The sequence below is a fragment of the Callionymus lyra genome, chromosome 3, assembly GCF_982586985.1.
Source record: "Callionymus lyra chromosome 3, fCalLyr1.hap1.1, whole genome shotgun sequence".
Lineage (NCBI taxonomy): Eukaryota > Metazoa > Chordata > Actinopteri > Syngnathiformes > Callionymidae > Callionymus > Callionymus lyra.
Window position 1 is genome coordinate 4356096 of NC_141820.1, and position 16460 is coordinate 4372555.

General features: G+C 47.5%; 1 protein-coding gene across 1 annotated transcript; it reads left to right on the forward strand.

Annotated features, from left to right (window-relative positions):
- Positions 1–1893: 1893 nt before the first annotated feature.
- On the forward strand, positions 1894–7866 carry LOC148083058 (exostosin-1c-like). Its single transcript, XM_087785730.1, has 6 exons — positions 1894–1995; positions 2746–2820; positions 2899–2985; positions 3042–3202; positions 7445–7616; positions 7684–7866. The coding sequence occupies exons 1-6, from the start codon at positions 1894–1896 to the stop codon at positions 7864–7866; spliced, it is 780 nt and encodes a 259-aa protein (XP_087641856.1).
- Positions 7867–16460: the final 8594 nt, after the last annotated feature.

Genomic DNA, 16460 nt, shown 5'->3' on the forward strand with positions numbered 1-16460 from the left:
CACAGATGCTGGGAGAGGAAGCGAACACGCAGTCGTCACCAACAAGTGTTACACACATGAGATAGAATTATCACAAACGCTGGGAGCGGGAGCGAAAACACAGCCTTCACCAACGAGTGTTACACATATGAGATAGAAGTATCACGGATTCCGGGAGAGGAAGCGAATACGCAGTCTTCACCAACAAGTGTTACACATATGAGATAGAAGTATCACAGATGCTGGGAGAGGAAGCGAACACGCAGTCGTCACCAACAAGTGTTACACATATGAGATAGAAGTATCACAGATGCTGGGAGAGGAAGCGAACACGCAGTCGTCACCAACAAGTGTTACACATATGAGATAGAAGTATCACAGATGCTGGGAGAGGAAGCGAATACGCAGTCGTCACCAACAAGTGTCACACATATGAGATAGAAGTATCACAGATGCTGGGAGAGGAAGCGAACACGCAGTCGTCACCAACAAGTGTTACACATATGAGATAGAAGTATCACAGATGCTGGGAGAGGAAGCGAACACGCAGTCGTCACCAACAAGTGTCACACATATGAGATAGAAGTATCACAGATGCTGGGAGAGGAAGCGAACACGCAGTCGTCACCAACAAGTGTCACACATATGAGATAGAAGTATCACAGATGCTGGGAGAGGAAGCGAACACGCAGTCGTCACCAACAAGTGTTACACATATGAGATAGAAGTATCACAGATGCTGGGAGAGGAAGCGAATACGCAGTCGTCACCAACAAGTGTTACACATATGAGATAGAAGTATCACAGATGCTGGGAGAGGAAGCGAACACGCAGTCGTCACCAACAAGTGTTACACATATGAGATAGAAGTATCACAGATGCTGGGAGAGGAAGCGAATACGCAGTCGTCACCAACAAGTGTTACACATATGAGATAAAAGTATCACAGATGCTGGGAGAGGAAGCGAACACGCAGCCGTCACCAACAAGTGTTACACATATGAGATAGAATTATCACAAACGCTGGGAGAGGGAGCGAAAACACAGCCTTCACCAACGAGTGTTAGACATATGAGATGGAAGTATCACAGATGCTGGGAGAGGAAGCGAATACGCAGTCGTCACCAACGAGTGTTAGACATATGAGATGGAAGTATCACAGATGCTGGGAGAGGAAGCAAATACGCAGTCGTCACCAACAAATATAAAAGAATCTACTTCAGTAGCTGAAAAAACAGCAATATAAATGTCGGGAGAGGGAGCGAAAACACTGCCGTCACCAAGAGAAATCGAAATACAACCAAAAGCGATTACAACAGGTTGTACCGATATATAAATATTTAGTGTACAATGTTGGGAGAGGGAGCGAAAACACTGCCGTCACCAAGAAATCAAAAGTACAACCAAAGTGAGTACAACAGGTTGTACTGGTATTCATTGAATATAAATATAGAGTACGATGTCGGGAGAGGGAGCGAGTACACTTCCGTTCACCGAAATAATCAGAATACAACCAAAAGCGAGTACAACAGGTTGTACTTATATTCAATGATATATAAATATAGAGTACAATGTCGGGAGAGGGAGCGAGTACGCCTCCGTTCACCGAAATAAATCAAAATACAACCAAAGCGAGTACAACAGGTTGTACTGATATTCAATGATATATAAATATAGAGTACAATGTCGGGAGAGGGAGCGAATACACTTCCGTTCACCGAAATAAATCAAAATACAACCAAAAGCGAGCACAACAGGTTGTACTTATATTCAATGATATATAAGTATAGAGTACAATGTCGGGAGAGGGAGCGAGTACGCTTCCTTTCACCGAAATAAATCAAATACAACCAAAGCGAGTACAACAGGTTGTACTGATATTCAACGATAAGAAAATTGGTACTCAGCCAAACGATGACGATCTCCGGAAGTGTCCACCGCAAGCCGCTAGAACTTCTCCGCGTCAAAAGTTCGTTGCAGTCTCTGGAGGGCGAAAGTTTCGCAGCTCCGACAGAAGTCGCGTGACTACCGGCAACGAAAGAGCTAGTCCTTGAACTAGCTCGGTGACATGCTACTTGCGCAGCGAGAAGATGAAAAGGAACAGATCCTCTGATGTCACCGGAAGATAAACCCTTCCGGGTCATCAGGGGTCACAGGTGACTTTGTTGGTATTAAACTCGAACTGCGCATGCGCAAGATGGATACATTCAGTGCTTGAAGCACCGCCTCTGGCGGTCAGTAGGGACGAAATAGAAATATATATATATATATATATATTAACCCCTCCTTTATTTGAACCGTTTTCTTCTATTGAATCATCTTATATATATATATATATATATATATATATATATATATATATATACGTGGATGATGAATATATACCATATAAATTATTTATTGTTGCATACAAAATATTCTTTTTAACCAAAAATTGTTAAAAAATGTACAAATGTTATTTAACTCTTGACAAAATCAAAAAAACTTTTTAAAACTTGTTTTATTAATTAATTAATGAAATCTTACCATGAAAAGATCTGAAAGTCAGAACCAGAATTTTAAAATGATCCTGAAACAAACTAATGCAGAGATTTAAGAATCGGAGAAATGTGAGTTCTTCTGCGAGAGCGAATCAGAATTCTGGCTGTTTTGTATGAACTGCAGGCGAGACACATCCTTCTTGTTGAGACACCAACATAACCTTGAGTAATAAATAATAACCTGAGTTTTCTGGGATGTTATTGAACGCCGACATCATTCCTGCAGATCATCATCATCTGGAACAGTGAGAAAGCTCCGCCCATGTCGGTTCCTCTCACGGTGACGGACGGCAGACGGAAGGTAAGAATCTCGTCCTCTCTGTGACAGGTGTGTCGCTCATGTCCTGACTTTCCCCGATGGCTCATGTTTGTGTCGCAGGCCTCCAGTCGGTTTCTACCTCACGTTGCCATAGAAACGGAAGCTGTGCTGAGCCTGGACGAGGACACAGTTCTGCTGACCAGTGAGGTTTGTGGACACGATGGCGAGAAGGAGGAGCTTCAGGATTGACTCTTGTCGTTCAGGTCAACTTCGCCTTCCTGGTGTGGAGGAGCTTCCCCGAGAGGATCGTGGGTTACCCGCCCAGGAGCCACTTCTGGGACCCCCTGAGACACGCCTGGGGCTACACGTCCAAGTGGACCAACGACTACTCCATCGTGCTGACTGGAGCTGCCTTCTACCACAGGTGACCACCTGAAGAACTTCTTCCATCTGAGGCCGACGTGGAGCTGTTGTTCGTCCAGACAAGTCTCAATAGTCTCCGTTACAGACGCTCGGCATGTGCTGCTGTCAGCTGGACCTCCATCAGAGCCACAGTTCAAAACAGGCTGAAAGTAAAGTCGCTCCAGCTCAACGTGTGGTTCTCTCTTCACCATGTCGAGGGTGAACATCTCCTGAATCCAGGGTTCCATCATCTGAGCTCTAGTCCATCATCACTTCATACTGCGACATGAATGAAGCTCATCACGGCAGGAATAAGATCCACGACTGACACATCAAGCGTTTTATAAACTGTTCAAACACTTAAACATCATCATTAAGAGAAGAATCTCAAGAATAAACCATGATTTCACAGATAATTCAACAGAAGAACATGAGCCTCTACATGGCGCCGCACGAGCAGCAGCTGGTTACAACAGCTCCCTCTTTCTTCTTACTTTTTATTACACTTTTTCCATTTTTTTGGCGTCTTTTTAATTTTTTCTTTAGAGTGGTCGGATCTTGTTGCCGTTGTGCACAAAACGAGACCACTTTTACAACTTTTGCATACGGTTTTCTGCTATTTTCGTCACTTTTGGGAACTCCGTCGGCAGACACGCTCAGCGGGTCTATTGTTTACACCAGGGATCAGCTGTTGGGGTTGCGCAACACCGCTCTCTCTCTCAGCGCGGAATGGACGATTCCCGTGGAAATCAAGAGAAAAAGACGCGGATGCAGAGCAGGTCGGATGAAACAAGAGAAGAAACGTAGGTTCCGTCCCTTTATTCCATCGATCATCATGGGAAATGTACGTTCGATCGTGAATAAAACGGACGAGCTCGCTGCGCTGACCCGGCATCAGAGAGACTTCCGGGAGAGCAGCCTTCTATGTTTCACGGAGACCTGGCTGACGGAGAAGATCCCAGACTCTGTTGTTTCCCTGGAGGGGTTCAAGATGGTGCGTGCGGACCGGGACATGGATGGAAAGAGGAGAGGAGGAGGAGTGGCGGTGTTTATTAATGAGAGATGGAGCGATCCCGCTCATGTCTCCATTAAAGAACAAGTGTGCACTAAGGACATAGAGTTTGTTGCGGTGGGCATCCGCCCGTATGACATCCCGAGGGAGTTCTCACATGTGATTGTGTTCACTGTTTACATTCCTCCCTCTGCGGACGCAGCTGCAGCGAGCGAGAGGCTGAGCGCCTCAGTGTCGGACCTGCAGCTCAAACACCCGAACTCTCTCCTGCTCATTAACGGGGATTTTAACCATGCCTCACTCTCCTCCATTCTTCCCACCTTCACACAATACGTGAAGTGCCACACCCGGGAGGACAAGACTCTGGACCTTTTGTATGCAAATGTAAAAGGTGCCTACACCTCCACCGCCCTGCCCCCCCTCGGCCGCTCTGATCACAACCTGATACGTCTGCGACCTGAATACACTCCCATGGTGAGGAGACAGCCTGCACAGAAAAGAACTGTTAAGATGTGGAATGATGAAGCCAAGGAGAGGCTGAGAGACTGCTTTGAGTCTACAGACTGGAGCGTGTTCTCTCATGGTGATGACATCGACACCTTCAATGACCATTCCACGGATTACATAAAGTTCTGGGAGGGCAACGTCACGCCGACCCGCAAGGTGCGGTGCTTTGCCAACACCAAGCCATGGGTGACCCCTCAACTTCAAGTTCTGCTCAACAAGAAGAAGAGGGTGTTTGCTTCAGGGAGCAGAGAGGAGCTTAAAGAGGTCCAGCGAGAGCTCAAGAAGGCGATCAGGATGGCCAAGGAGGAATACAAGAGGAAACTGGAGGAGCAACTGGTGCAGGGCAACACAAGGGATGTGTGGAAAGGCCTGAAGAACATCTCAGGTCATGGCCAGAGTGGAGCCAGAGCCACAGCAGGGGGAGACCAAAGATGGGCCACTGAACTTAACCAGTATTTCAACCGGTTTGATCAGGGCCCCCCTCCCCCCTCCATCTCTGCCCCCCACTCTTCACAAAGCTGTTTTTCCCCTGCTTCAGCCCCCTCCCCCCAACTGTTCTCACCTCCAAGCCACCTTTCTCCCCCCCAACACGCCCTACTTCAGCTGCCCAACCCCCCACAGCCACCTCTCTCTGTTACATCTGAACAGGTGATGAGAGATTTAAGGCGACTGAAGATCAGGAAAGCTGCTGGACCAGATGGACTCAGCCCCAGACTGCTCAGGGACTGTGCTGATCAACTTTGTGAGTTGGTCACACACATCTTCAACCTGAGCCTCAAACTGGAGAAGGTCCCGGTCCAGTGGAAGACCTCCTGTGTGGTTCCGGTTCCCAAGGCGGTGCACGCGAAGGTACCAAGCCACTTCAGACCAGTCGCCCTGACCTCCCATCTGATGAAGACCTTGGAGAGGCTTGTACTCCGCAAGCTACGCACGACTGTGAGCTCTGCGTTGGATCCGCTGCAGTTCGCCTACAGGCCAAAGATGGGGGTGGATGACGCCGTCATCTACCTGCAGCACCGGCACTGACTCATCTGGAAGCCGCCGGTAGCACTGTGAGAGTCATGTTTTTTGACTTCTCAAGTGCTTTCAACACCATCCAGCCGGCGCTGCTAAGGAAGAAGATGGAGGACGCAGGAGTTGGGACACAGCTGGCAGCATGGACGATGGACTACCTCACCAACAGGCCGCAGTATGTGAGGCTGCAGGACTGCAGGTCTGAGGTGACCATCTGCAGCACCGGGGTGCCTCAAGGGACAGTGCTGTCACCTTTCCTTTTTTCCCTCTACACGGCGGACTTTACCTATGACTCCAGCAGCTGTCACCTCCAGAAGTTTTCTGACGACTCGGCCATTGTGGGCTGCGTGTCTAGGGGGGGCGAGCTGGAGTACAGGTCAGTCATCAAGGACTTTGTTGACTGGTGTGAGAGCAACTACCTTTGCCTAAACACCGGTAAGACAAGGGAGATGGTGATTGACTTCAGGAAAAAGGCCCCACCACATCAACCGGTGAGCATCCAGGGCTCGGACATTGAGCTAGTGGACAGCTTCAAATACCTGGGTGTTCACCTCAACAATAAACTGAACTGGTCCACACACATCAACGCCGTGTATAAGAAGGGCCGAAGTCGCCTCCACCTCCTGGGGAGACTGAGGTCCTTCGGAGTGTGCAGACCACTTTTGAGGACCTTTTATGACTCCGTGGTAGCCTCTGCTATCCACTACGCTGTGGTCTGCTGGGGAGCAGGCAGCATGGACCGGGACAGGAAGAGACTGAACAGGCTGGTCACGAGGGCCGGCTCTGTCCTGGGCCGCTCGCTGGACTCGGTGGAGGAGGTGGGAGAGAGGAGGACACTCTCCAGACTATCCTCCATCAGGGACAACACTCTCCACCCACTGCACCTGACCGAGGAGGAGCAGCTCCTTCAGTGGCTCAGGCCCCCCCAGTGTAGGACGGAGCGTTATAGAAGGTCCTTCATCCCAACTGGTGTCAGGATATTTAACTCTCTACTTTAAATATCCTGATGCTAATCCGTAGTGTGTTTTTCTTCTCGTGTGTTTTATTTTATTTTTTTACTTTTTTTGTTTTTATTTTTATTTTATTTTATTCTATTGTATTTTGTTAATAGTGTTAAATTTCTAATTTTGTAAATAATTGTATATTTTTAAGATCTTTTTTATTTTATTTTGTATTATCTCTTTTATTTTTATTTTTTTCCTTGCACTTTATTTTTTTAAACTGCGCTGTTGTAAAAGTGTGTTTCCCTCTGGATGAATAAAGCTTTTCTATTTTCTATTTTCTACAAGTCTGTCCAATAAAATAAAAGAATGACACAAACGATTTACTAACATTAAAAAGAACACTATCATCAAAAGTTTTTTCAAAACAAAACATTTAGTTCAAGAAAAAATGAATTTAAACATTTTTCCTTTATTTGAAGCGTTTTCTTCTATTGAATCATCTTTTTGAGTTTAAGCCTTAATATCGTAAAACATTAATTCTTTAATCCTAACGTTTCTATAATAAAAATATATATTTTTAAGTTGAAAAGCTTGGAAGTAGTTTTGTATCGATTGTTTTTATGTTTTACTGAATAATAAAGAAACAAATGTTCAGACGTTAAAGGTTGAACTTCTGATGTGATGGACAAGAAGTCTGTGAGTCTGAAGCGACCTCTAGTGTTCGCTCTGAGAACAGCAGTTTCATAGGACTGTGGTAACATGTTTCAAACTCTACATATGTTCGCAGGTACTACCACTACCTGTTCACTCATTACCTGCCCCAGTCCCTGAGAACTCTGGTGGACCGCTCGTGCAACTGCGAGGACATCCTCATGAACTTCCTGGTCTCTGCTGCGACGCACCTGCCGCCAATCAAAGTGGCCCAGAGGAAGCAGTCCAAGGAGCTCCCGGGTCCACAGGTGGGCGCTCCTCTTCCTGAGATCCTGCCGATGCTCTTAGTCTCACCACCTTCTCTTGGCTCACCAGGGCACCAGGACGGTTCCTTGGGTCGACCCCGAGCACTTCAGTCAGCGGCAGGAGTGCATCAACACCTTCAGCTGGTTTGGCTACATGCCTCTGGTGCACTCGCAGCTGCGCCTGGACCCGGTGCTCTTCAAGGACCAGGTGTCCGTGTTCCGCAAGAAGTACAAGGACCTGGAGAGAGCGTGAACATGGGAGACAGGACTGGAGGCTGGACCAGACGACAGACCCTGGAGGACTGTCTCTGGAGCCACGAGTCCAGATGAAGAAGAACTTCTAGAACTTTCTCTGAAGCCTCGTGACGGTTCTGAGTGTGTGTGTGTGTGTGTGTGTGTGTGTGTGTGTGTGTGTGTGTGTGTCAGAACTGATGGTTGTCGATCAAAGGAGGTGATTCCACAAAAGGTTCAATAAGTAAATAATTCTAATCAACTCTGGTGTTTGATTTAACCCTGTCTGACCTCACATCTACCTGTCTGACCTCACATCTACCCGTCTGACCTCACATCTACCCGTCTGACCTCACATCTACCTGTCTGACCTCACATCTACCCGTCTGACCTCACATCTACCCGTCTGACCTCACATCTACCTGTCTGACCTCATATCTACCCGTCTGACCTCACATCTACCCGTCTGACCTCACATCTACCTGTCTGACCTCATATCTACCTGTCTGACCTCACATCTACCCGTCTGACCTCACATCTACCTGTCTGACCTCACATCTACCTGTCTGACCTCATATCTACCTGTCTGACCTCACATCTACCTTTCTGACCTCACATCTACCTGTCTGATCTCACATCTACCTGTCTGACCTCACGTCTGACCTCACATCTACCTGTCTGACCTCACATCTACCTGTCTGACCTCACATCTACCTGTCTGACCTCATATCTACCTGTCTGACCTCACATCTACCTGTCTGACCTCATATATACCCGTCCGACCTCACATCTACCTGTCTGACCTCATATCTACCTGTCTGACCTCACATCTACCCGTCTGACCTCATATCTACCTGTCTGACCTCACATCTACCTTTCTGACCTCACATCTACCTGTCTGATCTCACATCTACCTGTCTGACCTCACGTCTGACCTCACATCTACCTGTCTGACCTCACATCTACCTCTCTGACCTCACATCTACCTGTCTGACCTCATATCTACCTGTCTGACCTCACATCTACCTGTCTGACCTCATATATACCCGTCTGACCTCACATCTACCTGTCTGACCTCATATCTACCTGTCTGACCTCACATCTACCCGTCTGACCTCATATCTACCTGTCTGACCTCACATCTACCTGTCTGACCTCACATCCACCTCTCTGACCTCACATCTACCCGTCTGACCTCATATCTACCCGTCTGACCTCACATCTACCTGTCTGACCTCATATCTACCTGTCTGACCTCACATCTATCCGTCTGACCTCATATCTACCCGTCTGACCTAACATCTACCTGTCTGACCTCACATCTATCCGTCTGACCTCACATCTACCCGTCTGACCTCATATCTACCCGTCTGACCTCACATCTACCTGTCTGACCTCATATCTACCCGTCTGACCTCACATCTACCTGTCTGACCTCATATCTACCTGTCTGACCTCACATCTACCTGTCTGACCTCACATCTACCTGTCTGACCTCATATCTACCCGTCTGACCTCACATCTACCTGTCTGACCTCACATCTACCTGTCTGACCTCATATCTACCTGTCTGACTTCACATCTACCCGTCTGACCTCATATCTACCTGTCTGACCTCATATCTACCTGTCTGACCTCACATCTACCCGTCTGACCTCATATCTACCTGTCTGACCTCACATCTACCTGTCTGACCTCACATCCACCTCTCTGACCTCACATCTACCTGTCTGACCTCATATCTCCCTGTCTGACCTCACATCTACCTGTCTGACCTCATATCTACCCGTCTGACCTCACATCTACCCGTCTGACCTCACATCTACCTGTCTGACCTCATATCTACCCGTCTGACCTCACATCTACCTGTCTGACCTGACATCTACCTGTCTGACCTCACATCTACCCGTCTGACCTCACATCTACCTGTCTGACCTCACATCTACCTCTCTGACCTCACATCTACCCGTCTGACCTCACATCTACCTGTCTGACCTCACATCCACCTCTCTGACCTCACATCTACCTGTCTGACCTCATATCTCCCTGTCTGACCTCACATCTACCTGTCTGACCTCATATCTACCCGTCTGACCTCACATCTACCCGTCTGACCTCACATCTACCTGTCTGACCTCATATCTACCCGTCTGACCTCACATCTACCTGTCTGACCTGACATCTACCTGTCTGACCTCACATCTACCTGTCTGACCTCACATCTACCCGTCTGACCTCACATCTACCTGTCTGACCTCACATCTACCTCTCTGACCTCACATCTACCCGTCTGACCTCACATCTACCTCTCTGACCTCACATCTACCTGTCTGACCTCACACTTCCGCTTCCGGTGAGCCTTTGATCGGCTGCTTGAAACGTAAGCTCCTGCAATAATTGCCAAAAACAGTCGTTTTAACGACTACTTGTCCGGATTTTATGCTCATATCACTTAAGATATGTCTCAAGCATCTCGGATCTATGATCGTGATGCTCTTCTCAACATCAGAGAGTCGATGGAGGACTTCACTCGCGACAGCTACCAACGTCCGGTGAACGTGTTTCCGGCTCCGCTTCTCATCGACTCGGACTCTGTGGAATATCGTTTGATCTCTCGAGTACCGGGCGATTTCCACAAGGGATCGAGTCGGGCTGGAGTACAGGTCAGGATGAGACGCGCAATTGCGATCGCTCGGAACAACTCTGGCGGCGGTGTTCTTGAAAGACTTTAGTGACTTCTTATCTTCCATTATTCAGATGGAATCTGTTCTTATTCTTGGAGACTTTAATCTTCATGTTGATGACGTCACATCTTGTTCTGCTAAAGAACTTTTAACTTTAACCGAAGCCTTTAATTTTGAGCAACATGTTTCTGAACCCACTCATCAAAAAGGCCACATTTTAGACTTAGTTTTTACTCTTGGCCTGAACATTTCTAATGTATCTGTACATGATGTCCATCTGAGTGATCATTCTCTTGTCTTGTTCAACCTGGACTTCATCCCTGAACCTAAGCCTTTGAAAGTTAGGTCTCAGAGGCGTGTCATCTCAGCCGATACTGCAGACAGTTTTTCTGCTATGTTTGACCATCTTTCCTTTGATGACTGTCCAGATGTGGACAGTTTGATTAACTGTTACACTGATCATTGTGTTGAAATACTGGATCAAGTGGCACCTGTTAAATCGAACTTGAAAATTCAGAAAAAACGGTGCCCTTGGACAAATGAAGATCTCCTGAGTCTGAAAGACTTTGTCGAAAGACTGAGCGTCTCTGGAAGTCCACTAAACTTGAGGTGCACAGACTTCACCTCAGGGATCTGTTGACTTCTTACAATGAGATGGTAGAAACTGCTAGATCTGATTACATCAGAAAACTGGTAGCAGCAAATAGGAAAAACCCCAAAGTTTTGTTTGACAAGATTAATTCTCTCGTGTCTCCTGCTCCTCAAATCACGCCGGTCTTCTGTGAAGCTGACAGCAATGCATTGTTGAGATTTTTCATTGACAAAATTAAATTGATCAAAGAGAAAATCTCTCCCCCTTTGTTGGGAACCCCTACTGTCTCTGAGCCCATCTCCTCCTCTTGGTCATCCTTCACTGCTGTATCTTTGGGTGATATTTCGGCACTAGTGAACAAGATGAAACCCTCCTCTTGCTCAGATGACGTCCTTCCTTGTAGGCTTTTTATCAAAGTATTTGATGTAATTGGCCCCTGGGTTACCAATATGGTAAACCTCTCCCTTTCCACAGGGGTTTTTCCCAATGCATTTAAACATGCCATTGTGGAGCCTCTGCTCAAAAAAACAGGCTTAGACCCAACTGACCTCAGTAATTTCAGGCCTATTTCTAAGCTCCCTTTCTTGTCCAAGATCTTGGAGAAGGTGGTGTCTGAGCAGCTGTCTTTGTTCCTGGATCAGAGCGACATCCATGAGAAGTTTCAGTCGGGCTTCCGTAAACATCATTCTAAGGAGACAGCTTTATTGAAAGTGTCCAGTGACATCATGGTGTCGGCTGACTCTGGTAAATTCACTGTTCTGGTTCTCTTAGATCTGTCGTCAGCCTTTGACACAGTTGATCACCAGATCCTGCTGAGAAGACTAAGGGATGAAGTGGGACTGTCTGGGTCTGTGTTAGAATGGTTCTCATCTTACCTTTCTGGGCGCAGTTTTAGTGTATCTGCCAATCAAATGAGGTCTGAATCGGCAGATCTGTTGTGTGGAGTCCCTCAAGGTTCTGTTCTGGGTCCTTTATTGTTTTTGCTGTACTTGATTCCCCTTGGTAAAATCATTCAGAGATTTCCAGATGTTTCTTATCACATTTTTGCTGATGACATCCAGCTCTACTGCTCTTTTGACCCAACTGAGCCCCAAAGGCTGAACAGCTTAGTCAATTGTTTGCTAGAAATCAAACAATGGCTGAGTGAAAACACTTTACAGCTAAATGTGGACAAAACTGAAACTCTGGTGATTGCTCCTGATGATAAGATTCCAGGGTTGAGTCAGTACTTGGGTGACTTAGGTCAGTCTGTCAAACTGAGCCTGAGAAACCTGGGTGTTGTATTTGATAAAGACATGTCTCTTGTTCAACACTGCAGAAAACTGACCAGGAACGGTTTCCTTCAACTGAGAAAAATCTCTAAACTTAGGAAAATGTTGTCACAACATGATCTGGATCTTATAATCCATGCGTTTGTTTCTTCTCGTCTGGACTATTGTAACAGTTTTTTTTTCATGTCTTAACAAGAAGGATCGTCTCGTCTGCAGTTGATTCAGAACTCTGCAGCGAGAATTCTGAGCCGCTCAAGTAGGATAACTCACATTTCTCCGATCCTTAAAACTCTTCACTGGCTTCCAGTTTCTTTCAGGATCAACTTTAAAATTCTGGTTCTTACTTTCAGAGCTATTCATGGTCAGGCTCCTCCTTACATCACTGATCTGATCCAGCCTTACACCCCAGCTCGGGCTCTGAGGTCTGTGGATCAGAATCTACTTATGGTTCCACGCACACATATCTACCTGTCTGAGCTCACATCTACCTGTCTGAGCTCACATCTACCTGTCTGACCTCACATCTACCTGTCCGACCTCACATCTACCCGTCTGACCTCACATCTACCCTTCTGACCTCATATCTACCTATCTGACCTCACCTGTACCAGTGTGACCTCATTTCTACCTTTCTGACCTCACATCTACCCGTCTGACCTCACCTCTACCCTTCTGACCTCATATCTACCTGTCTGACCTCACCTGTACAAGTCTGACCTCATATGTACCTGTCTGACCTAACATCTACCCGTCTGACCTCACATGAACACGGGTATCACCTGTCGTATCGTAGTGGAGCACCGTGCAGCGTCTCTCTCGCTCGAAGCAGAACAATCGTTTCTCTTTTTGATCGCCTTATTACTGGAGCATCCGTGAACATCTACATTTATTTTTGGACCAACATCCTCCGGAGTCGAATCGGGCCGAGGACAAGTTTGAAAAAATTCCCGGTGAGCGCATTCGTCAAACTTTCCTCTCAGTATGTCTCCTCCTTCTCCCTCTCCCTCCTTTGTTCTTTCCTGCTCGGTGTGTCAGATGTTTAGTTACGCTTCGACCTCCTTTAGAGATAGCAGTAGTTGTGTGAAGTGTAGCCTGTTAGCTAGATTGGAGGTGAAGCTCGTTGAACTAGAGAGCCGGTTGTGCGCTGTCGATGCTAAACCGCTAGCTAGCCAGTGTCAGGTAGACAGTGCACAGCCACATAGCCTAGCAGGTAGTCCTCCAGCAATTCCCGAGCAGCCGGGAAACCAGGGTTGGTGGGTTCGTGGGAGGAATAGTTCCCGGCCAAAGTCAACGGAGCACCACCAACCCCTTAGCGTTTCCAACAGATTTTCTCCACTCGACAAGTCACCAGTCGAGGAACCTGCTCTGTTCATAGGCGATTCCATACTTCGGAACGTTAAACTAGCGAAGCCAGCAAGAGTAGTCCTGGGGCCAGAGCGGGCGACATTGAATCAAACTTGAAGCTGCTGGCTAAAGCTAAACATAAATACAGTAAGATGATTATTAATGTCGGCAGCAACGACATCCGATTACGTCGCTCGGAGGTCACCAAGGTTAACGTTCAGTCGGTGTGTGCATTCGCACGAACAATGTCGGACTCCGTAGTGTTCTCTGGACCCCTTCCCAATATGGCCAATGATGATATGTTTACTCGCTATTCATCATTTAATCGCTGGTTGTCGGAGTGGTGCCCCGCCAACACGTCCTCATACCCAAGGCGTCATACCGTCCTACGCCGTGCAATGTCCCCCTGGCGTCCCTAAGGTAACGTTACAGGGGGGACAAAAACGTCGGTTTTCGTCTACCCGGGTCACCCAGTAATATACAGAGCATTCCCCGACGTCGGATTCAAACGACCCGGGTTACATTTGAGGCGTCGCTTAACTCGTCGTTGCCATGGTAACGTGACGTGACGTGTCGCTGTTGTCATTTGGCTACCGTAATTCTAGAACTATGAAGCGCACTTGAAATGTTTAATGTCAACAGTGCGATTCTACCCCCGATTGTGCTTAACGACCTCGAACCACTTCAAGAGATGAACATAAATCGGTAAAAAATGCTTAATTTTAATTTTTTGAAGCTTGGATTGTTCACGCATCGCGTGAAGTCAAGAGGCTCTCATGGATTAATACATGCTTAAAAGGTCCTGTAAAAGTGACTATATTGTATATCTTTAGGTGTTTCAACTCCATAATTTTGACATTGTTTTATGAATGAGTAAAATAAAGTCTGGATGTGCTATTTCGCTTGATCCTATTTATAATCCGGTGCGCTTTTCTATGAAAATAGAACCTTTCATTGAGATTGCGTTTATGGACATATGCTTATTTAGCTGCGATTATGAGCGTCTACGTGACGTTTGTCAACAGTAATCGCAATCCTGCAGAGGTGACGTCACTCACGTTAATAAACTGATCGTGCAGGAATGTAGAGCCGTCACACCACAGGAATAAAATGAGATATTGTGCTTGTTTGTTTAAAAGCGCCATGGAATACAATTGTAGATGTGCTTGTATATAGACCGAGTTAAGTTTAGTTTAAATTTAGCGTCAGCTAAAAAGTTTTCAAACTGCCGCACACGCCACTTCCGCCAAACCTCCATATATTGACGTCACACTTGTTGACAAAGATCGATAGCATTTTGTGCTCACATTTGTGCAGTAACTTGACGGAACCAGGTGCGCGTCACTCGTCTATTGAGGTAAGATATAATTATTGCTTTAAGACTCAGATGTTTCATTGCGTTTCATGTAACTTTCTGTGGCTTTCTAACACGAGAGCTAGTTTGCTAAAACTTAGCTTTTTAAATTATAATGTAACTCACAGACGTATTTTGTTTGAAAGGAGGAAAATATATTTATATTCCAATAAAAAGTTTGCTATATTGGCAGCTCATGGTAGGCGATTTATTTTATTAATATTCAAGATATTGATTTCATTTACCACTTCCGCATATTAATACAGATAACATATTTATCGTATTTAAGTATATAAGTATACGTTTATTTTAACCCTTTTGGATGAGGAATTTGAAACCTTTCTCTCTGTGGTTCCTGACAAATGATTTCAAATGTGAAGTAAGTGAGTAATATTTGTAACATAGTGAACACAAACTCTTAGGACCGTCGGTGGCGCTGGGGGTCATGCTTGCCTCTGGCCTCGCCGGGGCCGTTCTGGCTTGGCCGATTCGGGTGTGAGGGTGGACCTGTGGGGCCTTGGGCCTGGTGGTGGTGACCGCTGGTGCCGCGATGGCCCCGTGTGCCGGCGTGGGGGTGGCCTGCTTCCGGGGGGTCTTTGGTGGTGTGCGGGGGGGGGTTGCGTTGGGGGCGGTGCTGGGGCGGGGGGGTTGCTGGTCCGGCTGACGGGGTTGGCGGGTGAACCGTTAGGGGTGGGGCTGGAGCTGGCCGGGTGTTCTGGATGGCCCTCCGGCCCCAATGGCTTCACCTGGTCTGTGGTGGGGGGCTGTGGGGGCCTGTCTTGGGGTGGGTGTCTGCTGCAGCGGTGGCTGTGGTCCTCTACTTGCCCTGTGTGGCATGTGCTGTGGTGGGGGAGTCTGTCGCCCTTGGTCCTGGGGGTGCGTGGCCGGGTTGGTCCGTCTTTCGGGGGCTTCCCGGGTGGGGGGGGCCACACTGGGCAGGGACATGTTAGGGGGACGGCGGAGGCATTGGGCATTGGGCGGACCCATGTTACCGTAGAGACCATGTACCGCCCATGCAAGTAATGCTGTCCCTCTGGGTGCTGCATGGTGGGTGGGGGCGGGGGCTGGGGGTCAGTACGTGTGATGGGCGGGGCCTTTGCACCTTAGAGACCGTTGACCGCCCATGTAATACTGCTGGCCCCCCAACTTCCCTCATGACATGGAGGAGGTGGGCTGTGGCTGTTGGGGACGTTCTACAGTTTGAAGATTGGGGGCCGTTCCCGGACGGCTGCAGCCCCATTACCCCCGCCCTGCCAACAAACTAATAAAATTTAATGGGATCCATGCCCACGCAACCGTGGCCCCCCTGTGACCCGGGGGACTCTCACCGGAGGACCTGAGCCGGTGCTTGGCCATTGTTCCCCTGGGCTC

Coding starts and splice junctions, on each gene's coding strand:
- LOC148083058 (XM_087785730.1), top strand. CDS start 1,894: ATGACGATCTCCGGAAGTGTCCACCGCAAGCCGCTAGAACTTCTCCGC. Junction 1,996..2,745: donor GTTTCGCAGCTCCGACAGAA/GTCGCGTGACTA, acceptor TCATTCCTGCAG/ATCATCATCATCTGGAACAG. Junction 3,203..7,444: donor GGAGCTGCCTTCTACCACAG/GTGACCACCTGA, acceptor ATATGTTCGCAG/GTACTACCACTACCTGTTCA.